General features: G+C 40.0%; 1 protein-coding gene across 1 annotated transcript; it reads right to left on the bottom strand.

The window, feature by feature from the left end:
- Nucleotides 1-13,657: 13,657 nt before the first annotated feature.
- Npy5r (neuropeptide Y receptor Y5) lies at nt 13,658-21,504 on the bottom strand. The gene is made up of 2 exons (XM_021171017.3): nt 21,136-21,504; nt 13,658-15,628 (listed from the first exon to the last, which is right to left on the bottom strand). Exon 2 carries the CDS (start codon nt 15,617-15,619, stop codon nt 14,219-14,221), a length of 1,401 nt encoding a protein of 466 aa, XP_021026676.1. The 5' UTR covers nt 15,620-15,628; nt 21,136-21,504; the 3' UTR covers nt 13,658-14,218.
- Between the last annotated feature and the right edge of the window lie 376 nt (nt 21,505-21,880).

Below are 21,880 nucleotides of genomic sequence, written 5' to 3'. Positions count from 1 at the left end.
TGTGTGTGTGTATGTGTGTACTGTAGCCAAAGTTACTTTTACATTCATGGCTTAATTTTGTTATGATTGGAACTAGACATTGGAGCCTGGTGGTGTTAATAGTAGGTTCAAAACTGAAGGCAACAACTCCTCCTCTTCTTGACTTTAACATTGACAAGGAGAGGTCCCTGAGCCCCTAGGGCCTCTATTCATGCCTGGTGGTGAATAGGCCCATTCTCATGCAGATGCTGTATAGGCTTCCAGGTTTCTGTGAGTTCATGATTTCAAGGCTTGGGTCTTGCCTTTCCCCATATCTCCTTGTTCTTGTGTTCTTTTTGTCCCTTCCTCTGCAATGGTGACAGAGTCTTAGAGGACTGATATAAAGGCCTTGTTTGGAGTGTCAGTCAACACTTATTCTCAGTACCTTATGTGGATAAGATATACCCATCTTATCTTTTGAGACAGGGTCTCTTCCTGAACCTGGAGTTCACCAATTCAGCACAGCTAGCTGACCATCAAGCTGCAGGCATCTCCAGTCTCTGTCTCCCGGTACTAGGGTCACATGAATGTGCCACCATGCTTCTTTCTGTGAGTGTTGGGGAGCCAGACTCAGATCCGCACTTTTGGGTCAAAAACATATTTTTCCTACTGAACCATTTCTCCAGACCCCACCAATATAAGAATCTTTGCAACACCATGATAGGAGGGAAAAAAGGCACAGCTAAAAACCCTGCAGACAATTTAAATAGTGTTAAAGACGATATACAGGCACTCAATGATCGTGTGCAGAATGCTCAACAACATCAACAATCAGTACATGAAAATCCAAACTGAGCAGGAAACAACATCATGCTAGCAGTCTAACTGTCCATCATCATCAGGTGATAAGAGAAGTGGTGTGTGGTGTATCGAGCAGTAGAATCCTAACTGAAAATAAAACTGACAATGAAAAAACTGAGTGAGAGCCTTGAACATGCTACACCATCCAACAAAGCCAATTACAAAAGACTCAATTTATATAAAAGAAGAAAGTAAGACCAGGAATGAATTCAGGACTTTTGTGTTTGTTAAATGTTCTAACACTGAAGAGATGCTAGTCGCATAATTTGGCAACTACACTTAAATCCACAAAATTATATATACTCAAAAAGATGAGTTTAGTGCTACACCACTTATGTCTCCAAAGAGCTATTATCAAAATGACTCTGAAACAGGCTTGTAGAGTGAGGGTGAGATGAATTTGCTGAAAGCCATAGAAATCCTTCTTCTGACGCACCCCAGAACTTTCTGCAGCAACCCAAAAACTATAAAGTGAAAATGGCAGCTTCTTACACTGGCCACCCAAAATTCTTCATTTCATGAGCTGGGGGAAGGGTGTCTCTTCCTGTTATCCCATATTATTTCACGGTCTGATGTGGCCAATAAGCATATCCATATAATTAATAACCTAAGTGGATATATTGAAAACAGAACACTGACTTCTCTATCTGAAAGAAGCATCAAAAGGTCACCCAACCACATCTTTTGAGTTATCTCCCTCTTCCTCTCTCCAACACTCCAGTCTTTTGTGCAATTAGTAATGAATTGTTACAACTTTTCAAATGTTTGGTAATATAATTGAAAATTGACTCTATATTACTGTCTAAAATGATCCATCTTACTGAAATGTAGCAAAATGTAGGTATGATGAGTGTGTAATAAAGACAGAGAAAGTGGACAATGTAAAACTTGAGAATTAAAAGAAGAATCTGAATTCAGAACTGCCTGCGTCTACCCTAACACAAGACCGCCATGATCTGAACAAGTCAGTTCTTCTACCAGAGACTAGGTTCAAATGAAAACTATTTTTCCATTATGGTATCCTAGAAAGAAAAAAAAATCAAATCTCTTTTGATCAGAATCCTATTCTTCTTCTTAAAAAATAACAAAATGAAAGGAGGAGTCATCTGTCCCAGTTTTATTCTGGGTGTAAAATAAAATTTAAAAAAATAGATGTAGAAAAAAGTGATACATCAAAAATGCAGCATAAGGAACTGTAGAAAACAAGCTAATTGGGAAAGGGGACTCCCAATGGTCAGTGCCTGTGAACAAGTGGGTTGTGAAGGCTAAGAACTAACATGATATGTACTCACTGATAAGTGGATATTAGCCCAGAAACTTAGAATACCCAAGATATAAGATACAATTTGCAAAACACATGAAACTCAAAAGGAACGAAGACCAAAGTATGGACACTTTGCCCCTTCTTAGAATTGGGAACAAAACACCCATGGAAGGAGTTACAGAGACAAAGTTTGGAACTGAGATGAAAGAATGGACCATCTAGAGACTGCCATACCTGGGGATCCATCCCATAATCAGTCTCCAAATGCTGACACCATTGCATACACTAGCAAGATTTTGCTGAAAGGACCCTGATATAGCTGTCTCTTGTGAGGCTATGCCTGGGCCTAGCAAACACAGAAGTGGATGCTCACAGTCAGCTATTGGATGGATCACAGGACCCCCAATGGAGGAGCTAGAGAAAGTACCCAAGGAGCTAAAGGTATCTGCAACCCTATAGGTGGAACAACAATATGAACTAACCAGTACCTCCCCCCCCCCCCAGCTCGTGTCTCTAGCTGCATATGTATCAGAAGATGGCCTAGTCAGTCATCAGTGGAAAGAGAAAGAGAGACCCATTGGTCTTACAAACTTTATATGCCTCAGTACAGGGGAATGCCAGGGTCAAGAATGGGAGTGGGGGAGGGGAGTGGGGGGAGGGTATGGGGGACTTTTGGGATAGCATTAGAAATGTAAACGAAGAAAATACTTAAGGGGAAAAAAATGAAAAAAAAAAGAAATCACCACATAAACTCTTCATTCTCATTCAGAGCTGTGTAGGTATGCAAAATAAAGGTGTCTGTTGAGACTATTCAAAGTTAGGTTTAATATGCTAATTTATGAATTTTTATCTGAAATGACTGTGAACAGCATCATCTCTATAGCTCTGGAGGAACAGTGCTGTGATTTGAATGAGAATTGCCCCATAGGCTTATGTATTTAAACACTTCTCCAAGGTGCTTGTCACCAAGCCTGGTGATTCCCCAGCTGAGGACACTGGTCACAGGGACTGTGAGGGTGTGCAGTGTTGCTGGAGGAAAGTTGTTACTGGACATGGGATTTAAGAATGTATAACCTTGCTGGGCAGTGGTGGTGATTGCCTTTAATCCCAGCACTTGGGAGGTAGAGGCAGGTGGATTTCTGAGTTCAAGGTCAGCCTGGTCTACAGAGTGAGTTCCAGGACAGCCTGGGCGATACAGAGAAATACCCTGTCTCAGAAAATTTTAAGAAGGAAAGAAAGGAAGAAAGAAAGAAAGAAAGAAAGAAAGAAAGAAAGAAAGAAAGAAAGAAAGAAAGAAAGAAAGAAAGAAAGAAAGAGAAGGGAGGGAAGAAGGAAGGAAGGAAGGAAGGAAGGAAGGAAGGAAGGAAGGAAGGAAGGAAGGAAGGAAGGAAGGAAGGAAGGAAGGGAGAAAGAAAGAGAGAAAGAGAAAAAGAAAGAAAGAAAGAAAGAAAGAAAGAAAGAAAGAAAGAAAGAAAGAAAGAAAGAAAGAGAAGGGAGGGAGGAAGGAAGGAAGGAAGGAAGGAAGGAAGGAAGGAAGGAAGGAAGGAAGGAAGGAAGGGAGAAAGAGAGAGAGAGAAAGAAAGAAAGAAAGAAAGAAAGAAAGGAAGGAAGGAAGGAAGGAAGGAAGGAAGGAAGGAAGGAAGAAAGAAAGAAAGAAAGAAAGAAAGAAAGAAAGAAAGAAAGAAAGAAAGAAAGAAAGAAAGAAAGAAAGAAAGAAAGAAAGAAAGAAGAGAAAATGTATAATCCTTCTTCAAACTCAATCTCTCTGCATCACAACTGCAGTTGTAGATGTGCTCTCTGGGCTTCCTGCCCTGGCTGCCTGCTGCCACCCTCCCACCCCCATTATGGACTCATCATTTGGAAGCAGAAACCTACACAAACTCTCTTTATAAGTCCTTTTCGTCATGGTGTTTTGTCACAGCAACATAAAGGTCACGCTGTTATATTAAAGTGACTTGTACCAACACTCACTGCCACTTTGAATGGATGGCTACGGTTTTTACATTTATACATGATATTGAATTTTCTTCATATAAGTTGGAAGAACATCCAAAGTTAGGAAATAAAAATACTTTGATGGTAAGTGTGCTTTAGCCTAGAGATTTAGAGTCTAGTAAATATTTAAAAAGTCAAATATTTCTACAAACCTGCCTCCACAAGCTAATTTTTGAGGCATTTTAATCTTGTACATCACAAATTGAAATCTTAAAAAAATGTTTTGCATCTTAATTCTAACATTCGAAGTTTAGGCTTTTTTTATGGAACATTAATATGAAAGCTGGGTTGTGAATTTAAATAATCAATTACCAAAAAGCAAGATGGTCCAGTGATTTACTCAGCTTAACAAGATTCTCTTAGGAACTGGTAAGACGGTTCTGCAGGCAAAGATGCTGGCCACCACCCCTGCAGATCTGTGTTCAATCCCTGGGAGCGATATAGAGGAAAGAAAGAAATGACTTCCATAAATTGTTCTCTGACCTCTCGTGTGCTTTTTCACATTATCACACACATACTTATAAATAAGCAAGTAAGTGCGCAAATAAACTTAAAAACAGAATTTTATTAAATAGAGTTATTTTACCATGATATATAAAATGTTAATTAAACAATTCATCTAATTAACATTGAATAAGTTAGCTTTGTACTTATCTACTATAATTATTCTCTTCATTAATTTGTGATTCAGCCAATGTTCTTTGTTTTTATTATTTTTTTAGTTACACGTATGTGTATATGGGTTGTGTGTGTGTGTGTGTGTGTGTGCGCGTGTGTGAATATGTGTTTTCATGCCTTCACAGTCTACAGGAGACTAATATTGCCTGGAGCTGGAGTTACAGGTGACTAACATGGGTGCTAGAAATTAAACTTGTGCCTTCTGGAAAACCAACATGGTTTCCTGACTTAATGAGCCATCTCTGCAATCTTAGAAACATAAAGTGACCCACATTAGTGCACTTGTATAGTGGTCAAAAGTATCACTGTGGGTTATGGTGATCTTCTAAGGGTTTTACTAATGGTATTGTTGATTTGCCAACATATTTTTTTGGACTGTATTAACTATATGACCTTTGCCAAAATGTGCCCAAATGAACTCACAAAATTGTTCTATTGAAAGAAGAGAGAAAAAAGAACAAATATCATTTAATAAACACTTAAACAAAGCCTATTTTGCTTCTTAAAACCTATTTTAATGGCCCTAAAACACTTCTATAACTGCCAAAAACAAAAACAAAAACAAAAAAAAAAAAACAAAACAAAACATAAAAACCAAAAAACTAAAAGAAAAACCAAAACAACAACAATTAAAAAAAAAAAAAAAACACCACTTATTGGTGGTGGTTTGACTATGATTGGCTCATAGGGAGTGGCACTATTAGGGGGTGTGGCTCTATTGGAGTAGGTGTGGCCTTGTAAGAGGAAGTGTGTCACCGTGCAGGTGGGCTTGGATACTGTAGTTGTAAGCCACCCCGTGGCCTACATGAACTGGGTACTCCTGGAAGGCAGGCTGGGGCTGAAAGAGAGACTACACGGCGAGTAAAGAATGAAGCCAAGACAAATTTTCTCTGATCAAGGCCCGCAAGTTTACTAAGAGACTGTGCTTATAAAGGGGGAAGGCTTATGCCCCTCCTTAGAATTGGGAACAGAACACCCATGGAAGGAGTTACAGAGACAAAGTTTGGAGCTGTGACGAAAGGATGGACCATCTAGAGACTGCCATATCCAGAGATCCATCCCATGATCAGCATCCAAACGCTGACACCATTGCATTCACTAGCAAGATTTTGCTGAAAGGACCCAGATATAGATGTCTCTTGTGAGACTATGCTGGGGCCTGGCAAACACAGAAGTGGATGCTCACAGTCAGCTAGTGAATGGATCACAGGGCCCCCAATGGAGGAGCTGGAGAAAGTACCCAAGGAGCTGAAGGGATCCGCAATCCTATGGGTGGAACAACATTATGAACTAACCAGTACCCTGGAGCTCTTGACTCTAGCTGCATATGTATCAAAAGATGGCCTAGTCGGCCATCACTGGAAAGAGAGGCCCATTGGACATGCAAACTTTATATCCCCCAGTACAGGGGAATGCCAGGGCCAAAAAAAAAAATGGGAATGGGTGGGTAGGGAAGTGGGGGGGAGGGTATGGGGGACTTTTGGGATAGCATTGGAAATGTAATTGAGGAAAAGATGTAATAAAAAATAAATAAAAATTTAAAAAAATTTAAAAAATAAAGGGGGAAGGCCCATCCCCTGCCAATCCATTCTTGGTGCCTGTTGCCAGCCTAAAAAAGCCAGCTGTGCAACATGGATTGTCTCAAAGGTGTCTCAGCAGGCAGCAGGATCTAGGAGAAGAGCAGGGCAGTCGACACATCAAAAGAAGCCAGCCAAGTCAGAAAGCTGCACCGAAGGTGGCCCCACCTCACGGGCGACAAGGTCTGCACCAGCCCGCTTCAGGCTGGGGGAGGCTACAGGAGACCTTCTTCCTTAGCTTCTAGAAAGCTAATCTTCTTCTGGCTGCCTTTGGATGAAGATGTAGGACTCTCAGCTACTCCAGCCCCACATCTGCCTGGATGCTGTCATGCTTTCACCATAATAATGGACTAAACCTCTCTCTGATCCTGTAACCAGCAGCAATTAAATGTTTCTACTTATAAGAGTTGCCTGGTTTCTGTTCACACCAGTAAAACCCTAACTTAGACACTGTCCCCTAACTAATATGTAATTTCATAGCAATCAGCACTGTTCTTGGATACATGAATGCAAATAAAACAATTTTCTTGTCACATGCCTTCAGTGAGTTAGCTGGGGGTGGGGGGGGGGCGCATGCGTACATGTGCATGTGTATGTATGCACATGTGGATAAAATAATTAAAAAGAAGCCATGAATTTGAGAAAGAGCAAGGGAAAAATACATGGACAGCTAGAGAGAGAAAAGGGAAGGGAAGATAATGCAATTATAAAATATTATTTTAAAATTTTTAACAGAAAGAGTTAGTGATGTGTTAAAATAGTGGCTCCAGTCTGAACACAGCACACTGGGTTCAAGCAGTTCCACATGTGAGAGGTTTATTTGGAGAGAGTGGGGGGAGGTGGCGGCAGAAAGAGAGGGGGGAAAGAGAGAAAGACGAGGGATGGTCTCCTTATTTATATGGAAAATGACATAATGCAGGTAAAGGTGGGGGGTGAGCCTAGTGGATTCTGGGAATATTGTGCCTGTTGTCTTGGCAACAGGTCTGCAGGTCGCACTGTTGCCTATGTGATGTCATAGGTTTGGGAGGTTTGATGCCAACAGTTAGTATATTTTTCCTAATACACATAGCCTCAAGGCTTAGGAATATAATCTGTATACCTACTACTTACTTATCTTGACCAATCATACTTTGGTGAAAATGTTGGCTTGAACTTCTAAGATGACTCAGCAGTTGCCTGCCTTCAAGTCTTATCAATCTGAGCTCAAAATATAATTAAAAAATATAATCCATGGTCAGTAGTGGCAAATCACAATGAGGATAAAAGAGCCCTTTGCGTTTTGTTGTATGAGTCACTATCTCAGTGCTTTCTGTACTGGGTTTTGGTTCTAGGGCTTTTTGATAAAGGAAACTAAAGACTGTGTATGTCACAATCTCACTGTAAAGAATAGCCTGAGGTCTGCTCTGTTTGCACTTCCGCCTCTGTGGGAATGATGGTGATGACCTTCACAGAGGCAGTGCCCACTTCAGAGACTACAGAAGCCCTTTACATTCCTTGTCACATGATGTCCAGCTACCTAAGCCCTATTGAACTTGTGGTGCCTAAAACAAAATACTATTGGTAATCTGTCTAAGGGTCTTCTCTCAAGGATTGGGGGTTAAAGTGTACCTAAATTAGCATCTAAGAAAAAGCATGAGGAAGCCAGGAGATTTAATATTGCGTGATAGCTCTCATGTGACTCCTTTTGAATACAGATGTGCATGCCTTCAGACATAAGGGTTCGAGAGAATGTGTTGGGTAGCGCTCCTCCACATTGCAACAGAACATACATAGAGGTCTGAGGACAACTTGCAGAGTGGTTCCTTTCCTTCTACCATGGGGGTTCCAAGAACTAATCTCAGGTTGCCAGGATTGAAGGCAGCCTCAGGTCAAATATTTTCAGTACCCAAAGAAACTATACAATAAGGAATAATTGGTGGAGCTAAATAAATAGAATAAATTCATAAGCCTCGGAGCTATGTACTTTTTCTATTAAAATGTTGTATAGATACATTTTATTACTGTAGTGTTTTCTAGAATAGTATTCTATAACAAAATTATTAATATTATTAATATTTCAGCAGCAAAATGTATAAAATACCTGTTAAGTTAGATAAGACCTTAAGTTAGATCAGGCCAGTAATGACAGATAAGACTGAGGCCTGTATTTAAGGCAGAATACAAGAAAGAAGAAGAATTTCCATGTATAAAACCTAAGGGCACTTGGAATGTCTTGACAACCTTTTCTTACTGTTCTCAGAAACACTTCTGCTATGGATCTGAGAGTATCAGAGTATGGTCACTCTAGTTTCTGAAAATTTTTATTGCCTAAAACACTCCTGCCAGGAGCTAAAGAGCACTGGCTTTTTAGCTCTCTTGAAAAAGTATCTAGTTTGCACTGGACCCTGCCATAGCTTTACCCTGACTTATGCACCAAGTGCCTAAGGAACAGGATCAACAGTCAAAGTGTTCCAGGTGACCTAGACTGCCTCACCCTTGACATCAGACTCCCCTACCAAATCTCCTACTACGAAGGAAGATCTAAGGCTCCATGAGAGAGGAACTTTCTCATTCCCTGAAATTCCTTCTATCAGTTTGCATTCCACTGCACATAAAGTAACCCTGAACTCTGCTGCTGTTGTGGATAATCTTGTCCTCTGCCCATAGCTTACAAATACAAGAGGCAAAAGACAAACAAAACAAAAATAAACAAAACCAAATGAACTTAGGACAACAGGAAGGTGCTCTTGCAGGAAATGTTTGAGCTTGGTCAGTAAAGGCAACCGAGGTAGCATCCAGAGTCACCTTGTCTTTAGATCCAGGAGTTGATCACTACCTGGCAAGCAGCAAAGTGATGCTGTCATCTTTTCACCTGTCTTTCCTTAAATAGTTGTGGCACTGGGTAAGCAAATAATATATTAAAGAAAAGTAACTTTTATCCATGTACCTGACCTAATAAATGTAAGAGAAGTAGTGGAATTGGCATATCAGGCATTTCGTTTGCCCAAACTATCCTTACATCTAGAATGACCTGTTTAGTGCAGATTGGGTGTAAGTCCCATCTCTGATCATAACCTGGTGAACGTCTCTCCTCGTGGTTTTAAGTACCTGAAAGATTTTCTCTGAATGAGGTCCTTGCCTCGTTTCCCTTTGCAACAATTTCTTCTTGTTTTGTTTTGTTATTTTTATTTGCTTTGTTTTGTTTTGTAGAATTTCAACTCCTCATTTCCCTGCTAGAGCCCCCCTTGCCTTTCTCAAGTTTTTTGCATTTCCCAGGAGTTGTTGATGTTGCTGTTGCTGTTGCTGTTGCTGTTGCTGTTGCTGTTGCTGTTGCTGTTGCTGTTGCTGTTGCTGTTGCTGTTGCTGTTGCTGTTGCTGTTGCTGTTGCTGCTGCTGCTGCTGCTATTTGTTTTGTTTTGGACACTCTGGAACCAAACCACATGATTTTTCATCTATCTCTCCTTAACCTCCCACCACGGGTTTTCTTTTTCAGATCTTAGTCTGTATGGTTCTAAGGCTCACATCAATACTAACAATTACTGAAAATGCTGTTGAGGATTGCATTGTGCCCCAGAATATAACCTTATTTGGAAATATAGGCATTTTAGATAAAAATAGCTAATAAACTTAGCTTGTTAAGATTCTACTGGAGTGGCAACCCAATATGAATACTGTCCTTAGAAGAATGAGATTTGAATACATATGATAAAAAGAACAGAGACTGGAGCTATTTAGATGTGGGAAGCACCAGAGATTGACAGATATCCACAGTAGCTAGGAAAGACTCTAAACTGCAAGTAAAACTCTGTAAGCACACTGGCTTCAGACTTCTAACTTGAAGACCAGTGAGTCAATACATTTCTGTTCTTCTGTGTCACCCAATTTGTGGTACTTTGCCATAGCAGCCTTGTAAAATAAAGCATTTTTATACATACTGTATTATTTCTATGTGATTTTTTTGCACATTATTCCTTATCACTTTTATACTTCTCATCATTGGCTTTCTCCTTCTCAGAAGGAAGATACCAAATGAGCTTGAGCTCTCTGGGTCTCTGCCTATTCTTCTTAGGTAGAAGTCATTAAGATTGGTATTCATGATTTTAAAAAACTATTGTGACTAATATGTCTTCTGTAGAGTCCTGCTTTGTTAGTTCAGTCCTATCTCCATTGTTCAAGGGCTGATTACATAATGACTATTTGATTACTCAGTTATAATCCAACCACTCAGGAGAGGCCTGGCAACACTATATATTTTAGTCTGGCCCTTGTTGCCATCACAAATAATTTCAAACTGGAATATAATTATAAAGAAATGTACTGCTTACAGTTGTAAGCACAATACCAAAGTGCTGGTAAAGACCTTCACGTTGCTCCTCCATGTGGTAGAAGGTGTCATATGGCGAGGGAGCACATGAAAGTAAGAGCTGAACCAAGGCAGCCAAACTCCCTCGTATTACAACTCACTTGGAATAGTTACATAAGGGGGTTTCATGCACCCTGTATTTGAATGCTGATTTCTGTACCCCAGTGATCAGGTTGCACTCCAAACTTTGGTGTTGTCATTGTTATGAAGCATTTCCTGATCCTGTAATTTGTAAAACATCATTCTCCATCATCATCTTCTGATTGGTCAATGAAGAGCTGATCAGCCTATAGCTTGGCAGGAGAGAATAGGGTGGTGTTTCTGGGCCCTAAGAAAGGCAGGGGTTCTCAGATAGGACCTGGGAAGTCATCCTGAAGACACAGAGGAAGGAGGCCAGGGCAAGACCAAGATGGCAGTTATTGGGAAGTAGGCCAAGCCAGTGTAGTTGGGTTAGAATAGCTGAGTATCTGTCCAGCTGTAGTGACTGAACTTATCAATAAATAAAAAGGTCTCTGTGTCATTTATTCAAAAGCAATTTTGGACATATAAATGCCCTGTACTTTTACAACTAACACAGAAATAAAGAAGAGTCTCCAACATATAACACATCTTAATCTGCCTCCTCTTAACTCAGTGGTCATTAAATTTCCTCATGAGTTGGAGAGGACACATTGAAACCACAGCAGCAAGTATTCAGTAGACATGTGCTTAAATAGAGTAACCTTAACATGGAGTTCTTCACAGTCTGGTCATTTTACTTGCTTTTTGCACTTTAATGAGCTTTTAGTCTCTTCCATGAAGCATGTTGTGGCCTACTGGACTATATAAGAGCCAGCAGGGAAAATCAAAATAACCACAAAATCTCAATTGAACCCACTTCCTAGATTAAATATTTTAAAATAATTGTGTAAGATGTAATGAGGTTAACTGCTTATAAATTCATCTCTGTCTATTTCCCCCAGCCTTAGTTTTTGGGTGGATGCTATTGAACAAGTAATGATGCCAGATCCCAGGAGAGAACTGAAACACAATAATGTAATCACCACTGAGCAATGGAGAAACAACTGAAGGAAGACTGTTGAACTCACTAACGGGTTTCACAGAAGAAATTATTACTCAAGATAACTTACTAAAACCACAAGTCCTAGCTTCAGTGTCTTCTAGCCAACAACCCACTGATACTTCTTAACTTCCAATTATTATGAACATTTTGTCCTAGTTAGGAAAGGTTAAATAGTTTACCAGCCTCCTATTAGTTTATTTAGTTTAACTATATTCATCAATCAACAACTATAAATTCTGAGGTTCTCAGCCATCACTGTAAAGTTTTTGCTGTTGGATTATGGAAGGAAATAGGTATGTGTCTGTGTATTTATTTTTGTCCTTTGCTGCTGTTGCTTTCTATTTCACCTAGCAGCAAACCTTGAACTTGGTTGCCCTGGAGAAAGAGAGAGTGTTTACTGCTTTAAATGAGCTCATTGTCTTGCCAAGACTCTTCTTTGTCCCAGTGAGACCTTAGTTTGATCCAAACACTGCAAGATGGTTTTCCCAATAAAAGTCTGACTTGCAAAGATAAAACTGGTTGCCCTAAACATAGCTGTACTGTAAGCTACATACAAGGGAGAGAAGTAGGAAGGTACGGTGAAAGACGTCTTACTAGGAAAAACAATTAAGCAGAAGCCGTTGGTGTTAAAAATCAGGAGGGGAAGGAAAGCCAAACCAAAGCTAGATTTCTCCCCTTTTCAGTGTGATATAAACACATGGGGTAGGGGGGAGGTGATTCATGTAACTCCAGCTATAGGGGCATTTGTGTAAATCCAGATGGATTGCAGGGAAACTAAAAGCACATGGGCTATGGTCATATTTGAAAGTGTACAAAGAGAAAAGAGAGGAGAATGCTCATGTGGAGACATGAGTCAGATACTGAAAGGTGGTCTAGTGGATATGCTGGTAGTATGTGTCCTTTTAAGACCCATATGAGAAGTTCTTTAGTTCTCATGAATCTCAGGGATGATTGTGTAAAGTATCCAACAGTTCCCAGACTGGACCAAAGGTGATGTCCCAGTCTCTTGGGACAATATGGTTAAGTGTGGATGAGACTCAATACTAAAGTTCTACTCTGGTTCGCTCTAAGGCTCTGACTTCACTAAGAGATTATATGTTATATGACAGAAAAGAGGGTGGTGTGATCTCAGGTGAAGCCCATCAGAGACTACCTTGGGACCAAGTACCATTTTCCACACCAGAGAAAGCACAGCAATTTCTTCTGTGCATCGCATCTTCAAGGAATGAATAACAGTGCAGAAAGAAACCCCTTGTAAAGATTTGAGGCTTTTAATTAAGTAAACATAAGAATTACCTGTTCCTTGTAAACCTAGAGAGTCTTTTAGGTAGGTGGGTTGTTTGTTTTATTGTTTTTCCTTGTGATGAGCAGGAATCAATGCAGGGGAGGGAGTGCTTAAACCAGTTATAATACTGAAGATATCAATATTATTTTGTGCATCTGGCTTATTTATGCCAGTCATCAACTATTTTTATAGAAGACCTTAGCTCTGGAAAAGAGCTGGAGACAGGGACAAAACATTTGCTAGCATGCACAAGGCCTTCAATTCCATCTCCAGTTCTGCAAATAAAACCAAACAAACAAATAACTGAAAAAACAAACATGCTCAAATGAAGAAAAACATCAAATAGATACCTTGGCTTTCACTTTAGTCGGGCAAAATGATACCTAATATGCATATGACACAGATACAACACAAAGTTAGTTATCTATTTTTATTTTATTTTAACAAACAACTAGCTATTCATACCATCTATGGACTTTTAAAAATAGTCTTATAATAGTAATTGGAAATACACACACCATATAGACTTCACATTTTAGAACATCAAAGATGCATATGAAAACAGCCTTTATTTGACAGTGTTTAATGTGATATAAATCTGAACAAAAGCTAAAACCTTTTCGTATTTGATAAGTTAAATATTAGTAGTAGAACAGCTGGATTAATCTGACAATTTTACCAGTCTTCAATAATAGGAGTGGATCTTTCTCCTATAAATTTATAATCATGTTTTATGCTTACATCTGTAATAGAGTTCTGACTTTTGAATATTTTTGTACTTTTACAAAAAAAAATGTTAAGAAGCCTGTGAAATAAAAATAAAGATATCTAGATAAAAGAAATTCCTTAAATCTGAGGTTAAATATTCTTTGGAACAACTTTTTCACTTCTTACATTTTTGTACAAAATAACAATTTGGATAGCTATAACTTTTACTCGAAACCGAAGACACTCAACTTATTACCAATGACATGAAATGGACGGTAATGTAACTATTTCAAAACAGAATTTTCCTTAGATCGACATTGACTCTGCACAAGTGACTGAATTAACCATATTATAACATAAATGATCTTACATAGATTACAAACTGGCATTCAGATCCAGAACACGTTTATGTAAATTATGCATCAATTAGCACAGATGTATCGTGGGCAGTCTCCACATTTCTTCTCTCCTCGGTGCACGGAGAGAATCATGACATGTGTAGGCAGTGGATAAGGGCTCTCAAGTCTGCTTTGATACCATTATTAAGGAATCCATATAGGATCGGATTAAGACAACAGGACATCATGCCTAACAAGTGACAGATGCAGTACACCAGCTTGAAATGCCTATTGGAAATCAGGTTATCATTGAAATCGGTCACCACGTGGAAGACGTGGAGTGGCATCCAGCTAACAGCGAACACTAGTATTAATATAGTCAGTCTGTAGAAAACACTGCGAGATCTCTTTTTTATTCTCGTGAGGGAACGCTTGACTCTCATCTCCTGAGCATCTGAGCTTTCTTCAGGTTTCACCTCAAAGCAGATCGGGACCCCTGGAATAACCTTACTGGATGGTGACAGCTGGCTACGGACCGAGCCTGGGTTTTCTGGAACGGTTAGGTGCTTCTCCTGTGAAGGTCCTGCTGGGGCAGGTAACACGCATGCCGTCTTCTTGCTGTACCTTCTTCTGTGCTTTCTGATGAATGAGTAGCTCCACTTTTGAGTGCTGGGGGGTTTTGCCTGGTCCCGGTTCTTTTTGGATGGATGTAGAGTTAAGTTGATCATCTCATTTTCTTCGAGTCGGTTTTCTTTGTGGGACAATCCACAGCTTATACTCCTGCAGACGCTAGTATGACTTACTGTTAAACATACTAGAGGCAGGATATACTGAACTAACAATAAAGAGATTGTGAAAGCAATTCTGTATGAATCAGAGGGCCATGACTCAACGCACAAATACTTGCTGCTTAGCAATGCTGAGCCAAAGGTTTCCTTAAGTTCCACAAGACTGTGAAACACTGGGAGGGGAGAACAGATGGCAAAGCCCAGTGTCCAGACAGTAGCTATCAGGAAGTAGCCATGGTTTGCTGTTAAATTGTTAGATATAGGGTGCTTTATCATATGATACCTAACAATGGCAATCGATATTAAAATCAGAGTTGAAACCAGAACTGATACACACTGAAGGAATGGCATGATATGGCACATGGCTTTGCCGAACATCCACTGATCCAACAAGACAGAGGTCAGGGTGAAAGGGGAGCAAAACAGAACAACCAAAATGTCAGAGAAGGCCAGGTTGCCTATGAGAAAGTTCACTGTAGTCTTCTGATTGCGCTTTTTCATAACAGCCATTAAAATAAGTAGATTTCCCATAAAACCAAGAAGACTTACAAATGTATAGAGCCCAATCAGAAAGTATTGTAAATCGTCTACGCTGCCTCTATAGTCCTCCCAGACTGGAAAGGCAGTGTTCCGAGCAGCAGAAGTATTGTTCTCTGTGCCTCTGTAGTCCTCCCAGGCAGGGGAGGCCGTGTTCTGACTGGCAGCAGTATTGTTCTCCGTGACAAATGTCTTGTTAAAATGCTCTTCAAGTTTAACCTCCATACTAGAGTCCTGCTTGGAAGAAGACAGTGTCCATTAGCAGCTTGAAGAACAATTGCACACTATGGCTATAACGTACTCAGAACAAAACTAACATCTAGACCTTGCCCCCATTCTCTTACAAACCTCTAGGATCACAAAGGGCCAGTAATTTGGTTCTAAGTTTGGTACAAATTCAGCAATAATAATTATAGAAAACTTAAGCCTATCACCAGTTTCACACACCATTAGCTCTGCACAAGTCACAAACTTCATTTCTCAATTTTATTTCAGAAATAACATAAGGAATGGCAAAGAAAAATGCACAGAAAAACTTCAAGGTATATAATTTATAATAGTCTAATGCTATTATTCTCTAGTCAAAGTGTCTAAAATTTGATATTAACCTATAATCTTACCTTTTAAAATTCTTTTCCTTCTTATCAAGATCAAACCTAAAAGTCAGAATCCTGAATTCTTGTTTTTCTTACTCTGAATCTCAGGGAATATTGTAACATAGAGACAGAAAGGGCCAGCGTAAATCGGGGGAGTGGTGTGGTGTATTGAAATCAGAGCATGACATGGTTATTGCTCACTTGAACTCTTAGCAATTACAATTATCTGCACGAATTTGCTACAAGAATAGGCCCACCCATATCCCACTGAAGAATGAAGAGAGGTTTATAGAGCACCAACAGTATCTTAGGATTGATAGGTTGTTAATGGTTGATGGGAGATGGAGAAACATTTTCTTCAGCTGTAGCCATTAGTAATATGTCCTTTATCCTCTAAACAAATCTTCTCTAATGCCTTTGAAAACTCACTGGGACATACACACAAACGTGTGTGTGCACACACACTATAGGAAACTAGAATGGGGGTAACTGAGAAAAAGGAAGAGAGGAGAGAGAAGGTATTGGAGTAACATGATCAAAATTTATTATGTATGTATATATATATATATGAAAATGTTAAAATGAAACTTATTGTTATGAAGAAATACTATATAATAATAAAAACATTTATAAAGTCACCCATCCTAAAGTGTCCCTTGCCTGCTAAGTTGGATATGATCTCTTTAGAACTCCTGTGATAGAAACATTACAGCTGTCTGATCCTGGTGTTGTAGTCTGCTTCATGTAACCGTTGTCATGCCTCCAGTTTGCTATATTTGCTTCTAAGCAATGTAAAAGACAAGATGCACCTTACACTCCCCACCACTTACCACAGCACATGGTACAGTAGATTCACTGAACATCAAATATTTATGAGTATATAAAAATTCAAACAAAAATCTAGTGATCAAAATGTGATCTAGTTCATGCTGTATTTAAATTTAAGCTCATCGTATGTACAGCATGATCCCAGAACCTAAGTGTATACAAAGTTCATTCATTAAAGGCTCAAGAACCTAACTTCCAGTTTTCAAACAACAATTTCCTAGTGAAAACACAACACAGCAATAATTCATTAACTCTGGTAAGTATATATTGTTATAGAACTCTAGATAGATGATAGATAGATAGATAGATAGATAGATAGATAGATAGATGATAGATAGATAGATAGATGATAGATAGTAGATGTCAGATAGGTAGACAAATAGATGATTGATAGATTATAATATATTGATACAAATGTGATAATTGATTGATTGATGATAGATGATGATGAAAAGAAATTAATAGTTGGTAGGCAAATGATACATTAATAGATGATTGATAGTAGAAAATTGATAGATCATAGATATATTCACACACATAATTAAGAAAGACTTTTATTATACATCAATATATATTTACCTACTTATTTCTGCAGCCATAATTGAATGTTAATAAAATACTAGTAAACAACGTTCTCATTTTCTGAGGGTCCTGATACAAAATGTTTCCAAACTAAGAACACTTTTTTAAAATACATATTCATTTTAAACTAAAACTAACTTTGTAGCCTAGCAATATTCACATAGTTATTATTGTATGAGCAAAGTTGGACCATTTTTCCAACAAATTTCCATCACCAAGCTAACACACACCTCCAAAAATAAGTTAAACTAAAAGCTCCTAGACATTTCTTCCTAGACACTAACCTATAATTTCCATTGGTTCTGACTCAAGAGAAAGAGGCTAGCTGGTATGAAAGTGACTCCCATAGTCCCTGAATCATTCCAGTCACCATATGAGTAGACAATGCCCTTCAGCACTGGGGTAAGTCAGTGAGTTTTTGTAATGAAAGCAACCTCGACTCCTGCTTCAGCCTGTTTCCTGAGTTCTGATAAGCGCTGGCCTCTGTGTGCCTTGTTTATGATTGTACTTATCTTTGGGATATGCATGGCCTGTTTGTAAGGATGCTCCTGCTTGGCTGGGCACTCACTTTTCTTGAATCAACCCTTTTCTCTTAAACTTGTGTGGTAGGTCCAGAAGTCACTAATTGGGCTTTTTTTTTTTCTGTGACCAAAGCAAGGATAAGCGACAAATTGGACAGAGACATCTACAATGGATTTGTGCTTTCTTACTATATAACATTCAGAATAAAATTGCTGTCAATTTTTTGAAGAATAAAGAAATGCAGCAGGGTTTTTTTCTGCAATAAAAAATGTGATTTTTGAAGGGCTGAGGCTATAGTTCTGCTTCCGTAGCATGTGTGAGGATTGGGTTCAGGATCCAGCACAAACACACACATAAGACTATACATGTATGTAGTGTAGGGTCAAAAGACATACCATCCCCCCCAAAAGGACCCCATATCTTGATTAGTTTAAATTAGATATAGAGAAAGGTATTCATTATTATGATAGTGAGAAGCTTAATAAAGCATATCAGACATATTAGATGCTGATAAATATTTGCTACTAATCATTTTAGAAAGGTAGCTTATTGTTCCCAGATTTAAAATAACAGAAATGAATGGCTCTGGGAGATTCTCAGGCTACAGTATGACTATGTGTGTGCATATCTATGTGCACATGTATCTATCTATCTATATATATTCAGATATCAGGCATTTATATAGCCTGCAATGAAATATCTATATAGGCAATAATGATAGTTTAGCACTTCAACTACTTAGATGCAGTATCTTCATTGATAAAGACACATAACCAACAGGAAACTAAAGCTGCAGAAGACATTTTTAGTTAAGTAAAAATGTATACCAGACTGCATTGTTTTTACTAGAACATCCTCTATTTTAGATGTGTGAGAATTACTGTTGAATTTATTAAATAGCAAAAAGCTATCAGGGTTTTTTTTTTTTTTTTTGGCAGTTCAAAGAAATAATGTCTGAAGAATTCATTGGACAGTGACAAAAATGGATGATAGCACTTCTTTTATAAATTATTTCTGTATCTTAGGAAAGTAAAGCCATAGGTAATTTAACATGGACTCCACTTTAATGGATATCTGTGTAAGATCAGTTACACCTTGCCATTAAGCAAGTGTTTACTGAGCACCTACTATGCTCAGCATGCTGTTCTGCGTGTGAAGATGGCCACATCATCTGCCTGTCACTCATGTACATCCACACACATGACGGCTAAGGTCCTCCAACACCAGGTACCTTCTCCAGACCTTAGCTCCCTTGAAGACTTCTCACCACCAAATTATAGACACTTCAATATGTGTGGGAGGACACCTTAATTGCTTTCTTTAAAACTGCCTCCTTACAGTTACAGGACAGTTTAACCACTAAGAAGCAGTTTTGCCCAAATAAGATAGATATAAATCATCTGGTTTCCAGTTGAAAATATGAAGTAGAGGAGCCACTTGAAATCAAAATAAGGAGATAAACAACAAATCAAACGATTGCCCTGCTTACATTTACCCCTTCACTTTTTCCTCTTTTTGAAACAAGCAAATGAGTCACAGAACCATCAGTCCACGCAGTGATCTTCTGCTTCCCATCACTGCAATAACCAACTCCCACAAGGTTTATACAGCATCAGTACTTCATAGATGATGAAGACAATGCCATAGAGATTGTTAATTCACCCTAGATAACTTTCGGAGGTGTGAAGGAGGGGGTGCTTTAACAATTACATAAAGGGATATTTATTATTGCAGAATGTTGCAAGCCACATGAGTTCTTCATTTCTACCCTGTTCTCTTTCTTACATGGCAACCTTTCTCACAGTCACAAGTTCCACCTGGAATGCTGGAATGTTCCCAAGGAACACTGTGTGTGTGTGTGTGTGTGTGTGTGTGTGTGTACTGTGTGTGTGTGTGTATACTGTGTGTGTGTGTGTGTACTGTGTGTGTGTATGTGTGTAATGTGTGTGTATGTATGTACTGTGTGTGTGTGTGTACTGTGTGTGTGTGTACTGTGTGTGTGTGTTCTGTGTGTGTGTGCTCATGCGCAGTTCATTGTGAGGATTTACTGTAATTTTCTTATAAATTGGTCTGTATGGAACACCAAGACAAGTGAAGTCTGAGTAAACTTTAAAGGTTTTGAGAGCGGAGCTAAGTTCTTTAAAGGAATAAGGGGAGAAAGGACAGTGGGCCAAGCTTAGAGAGAGACGATCTTTGCACTTAAATAAGCTTTCACTCTTAGGTTAATTCACTGCTTAATAAAAATGTGTATCATTCTCGCAAAAGATGCCAACCATGCAGAAGAATCGGATACATGTAGTTCTGCCTGTTTGCTGTGGCTTTGCAGCGATGGCACAATTCCATGACTCCACGTAGTGTGTGTTGTTCTGCAAGGCAAAATTCTGCAAAAGATGGCCCTGGACAAATAAGCACAGTCCTCTTCAGCTAGCAAGCATGCAAGTACCCACCACCCTTCTCCTTATTCTAGATTCTTAACAACAGTTTCTCTCTCTCTCTCTCTCTCTCTCTCTCTCTCTCTCTCTCTCTCTCTCTCTCTCTCTCTCTCTCTCTTTCTCTCTCCTTGAGACATCTGGAATTTGAAATGCACCAGTCTTGGGCACAAGCTTACAGCAAACCTTCATTTTCTTTTTCTTTTTCTTCTTTTGGCTGGCTTCTATCTAACAATATGTTCTTTGAATAGCGAAACTATAGGTCTGTAAACTTACAGATAAGAATTCCTTTTTACCCCCTTGGAACTCAGGTGTGTGGATGGCTATTTCCTGCTCGCAGTTGACTTACAAACCACCTTGCAAACCCAAGTGCACAGCTGTCTCCCTGTGTGTGGCCAGCTGTGGGACAAGAAGGCAGCTGAATCGCCGCATCCTGGACATAGCCAGAGCTCAGCTAGGGCTGACAACCTGCGTTGACACCCCGTGGGTTGTGGTTCCCTTACCTCAGACGCCCACCGAGCTGTACCCCGGGTTCCCCTAAGCCAAAGCCGGGACTGAGCTTCGTCCATCCCTCCTTCCCATACTAGGGACCCTCCCGGGACAATCCGATAGGGTCTGGCAAGAACCTGCTCCACTGTGAGTTTGGCACCGGAGGGACCTGCCAGACTAGGAAGGATTCAACTGCAACCGTTTCCCCCGCTCTCCCTTCCCGCCGCCTGACAACTGCGGTTTCTCCACCTCCATCCCCTTTCTCAATCAGGCTGCCTCCCGGTCCGCAACCCACCCTCTTGGAAACCACAAGATGCTCCAGAACCCAGGATAGGGATGTGGGCTTCTCGTAGGGGCAGGCGAGGCCTGGAGTGGGTACCTCGGGATGCCCTGGCCGCTGCGGGTGCCTGGACTCCGGGGTAGCGGCTGAGTGCGGTCGCTTCTGCTTGAGATGGAAGCGGTGGCAGCAGGAGCAGGACCTGGAGGCGGCAGTGGGAAGGAGGGGCCCCGGAGCCGCCAGGGTTTTAGAAGAGCCTCGGGAACACGTGACAGTCCCTGAGACCCCGGACACCCGGCTCAAGATCGCCTGTTCCTGGCCTCCATAGTCCAATTTAGGTACATCCTGGTGCCCGTGTGTCTGTTTGGAGGCCCCGGGCAGCCGCTCTAGGGCTACAGGATGCATCCCCACTACCCTGTTCTCTAGTTGCAGGAGTTAACTTAGGGGTCCCACGGATGTTTGTCCGTCCTATGCTCAACCCCATAGTGGCTTGTATGCGAGTAGGCGTTTTTTTCCGATAGCTTTTGTGAGAAAAACCTTCAAGGTCCATGTTTTCTTTATGAGAGGGGGAAAATAACACAAAAATCCCAAACAGAACATCTTCTTGCCTTTCTAACATAAAGAAGTCTGGGTGAGAAATTGACCTAAACCTGCAGGGAACAGGCTGTGATGAAGCGTGCAAAATAGACAATAGGATCAACTCCTACTCTAAGGGGTAGTAGTGTGTGGGTGTGAGCGAGGGACAAGGAGCAAAGGGAGCTGG

Source organism: Mus caroli, unplaced genomic scaffold (assembly GCF_978045245.1).
Source record: "Mus caroli unplaced genomic scaffold, Mus_caroli_1 scaffold_10, whole genome shotgun sequence".
Lineage (NCBI taxonomy): Eukaryota > Metazoa > Chordata > Mammalia > Rodentia > Muridae > Mus > Mus caroli.
The sequence above is the reverse complement of the archived record's forward strand: the minus strand, read 5'-3'. Positions and strand labels throughout refer to the sequence as shown.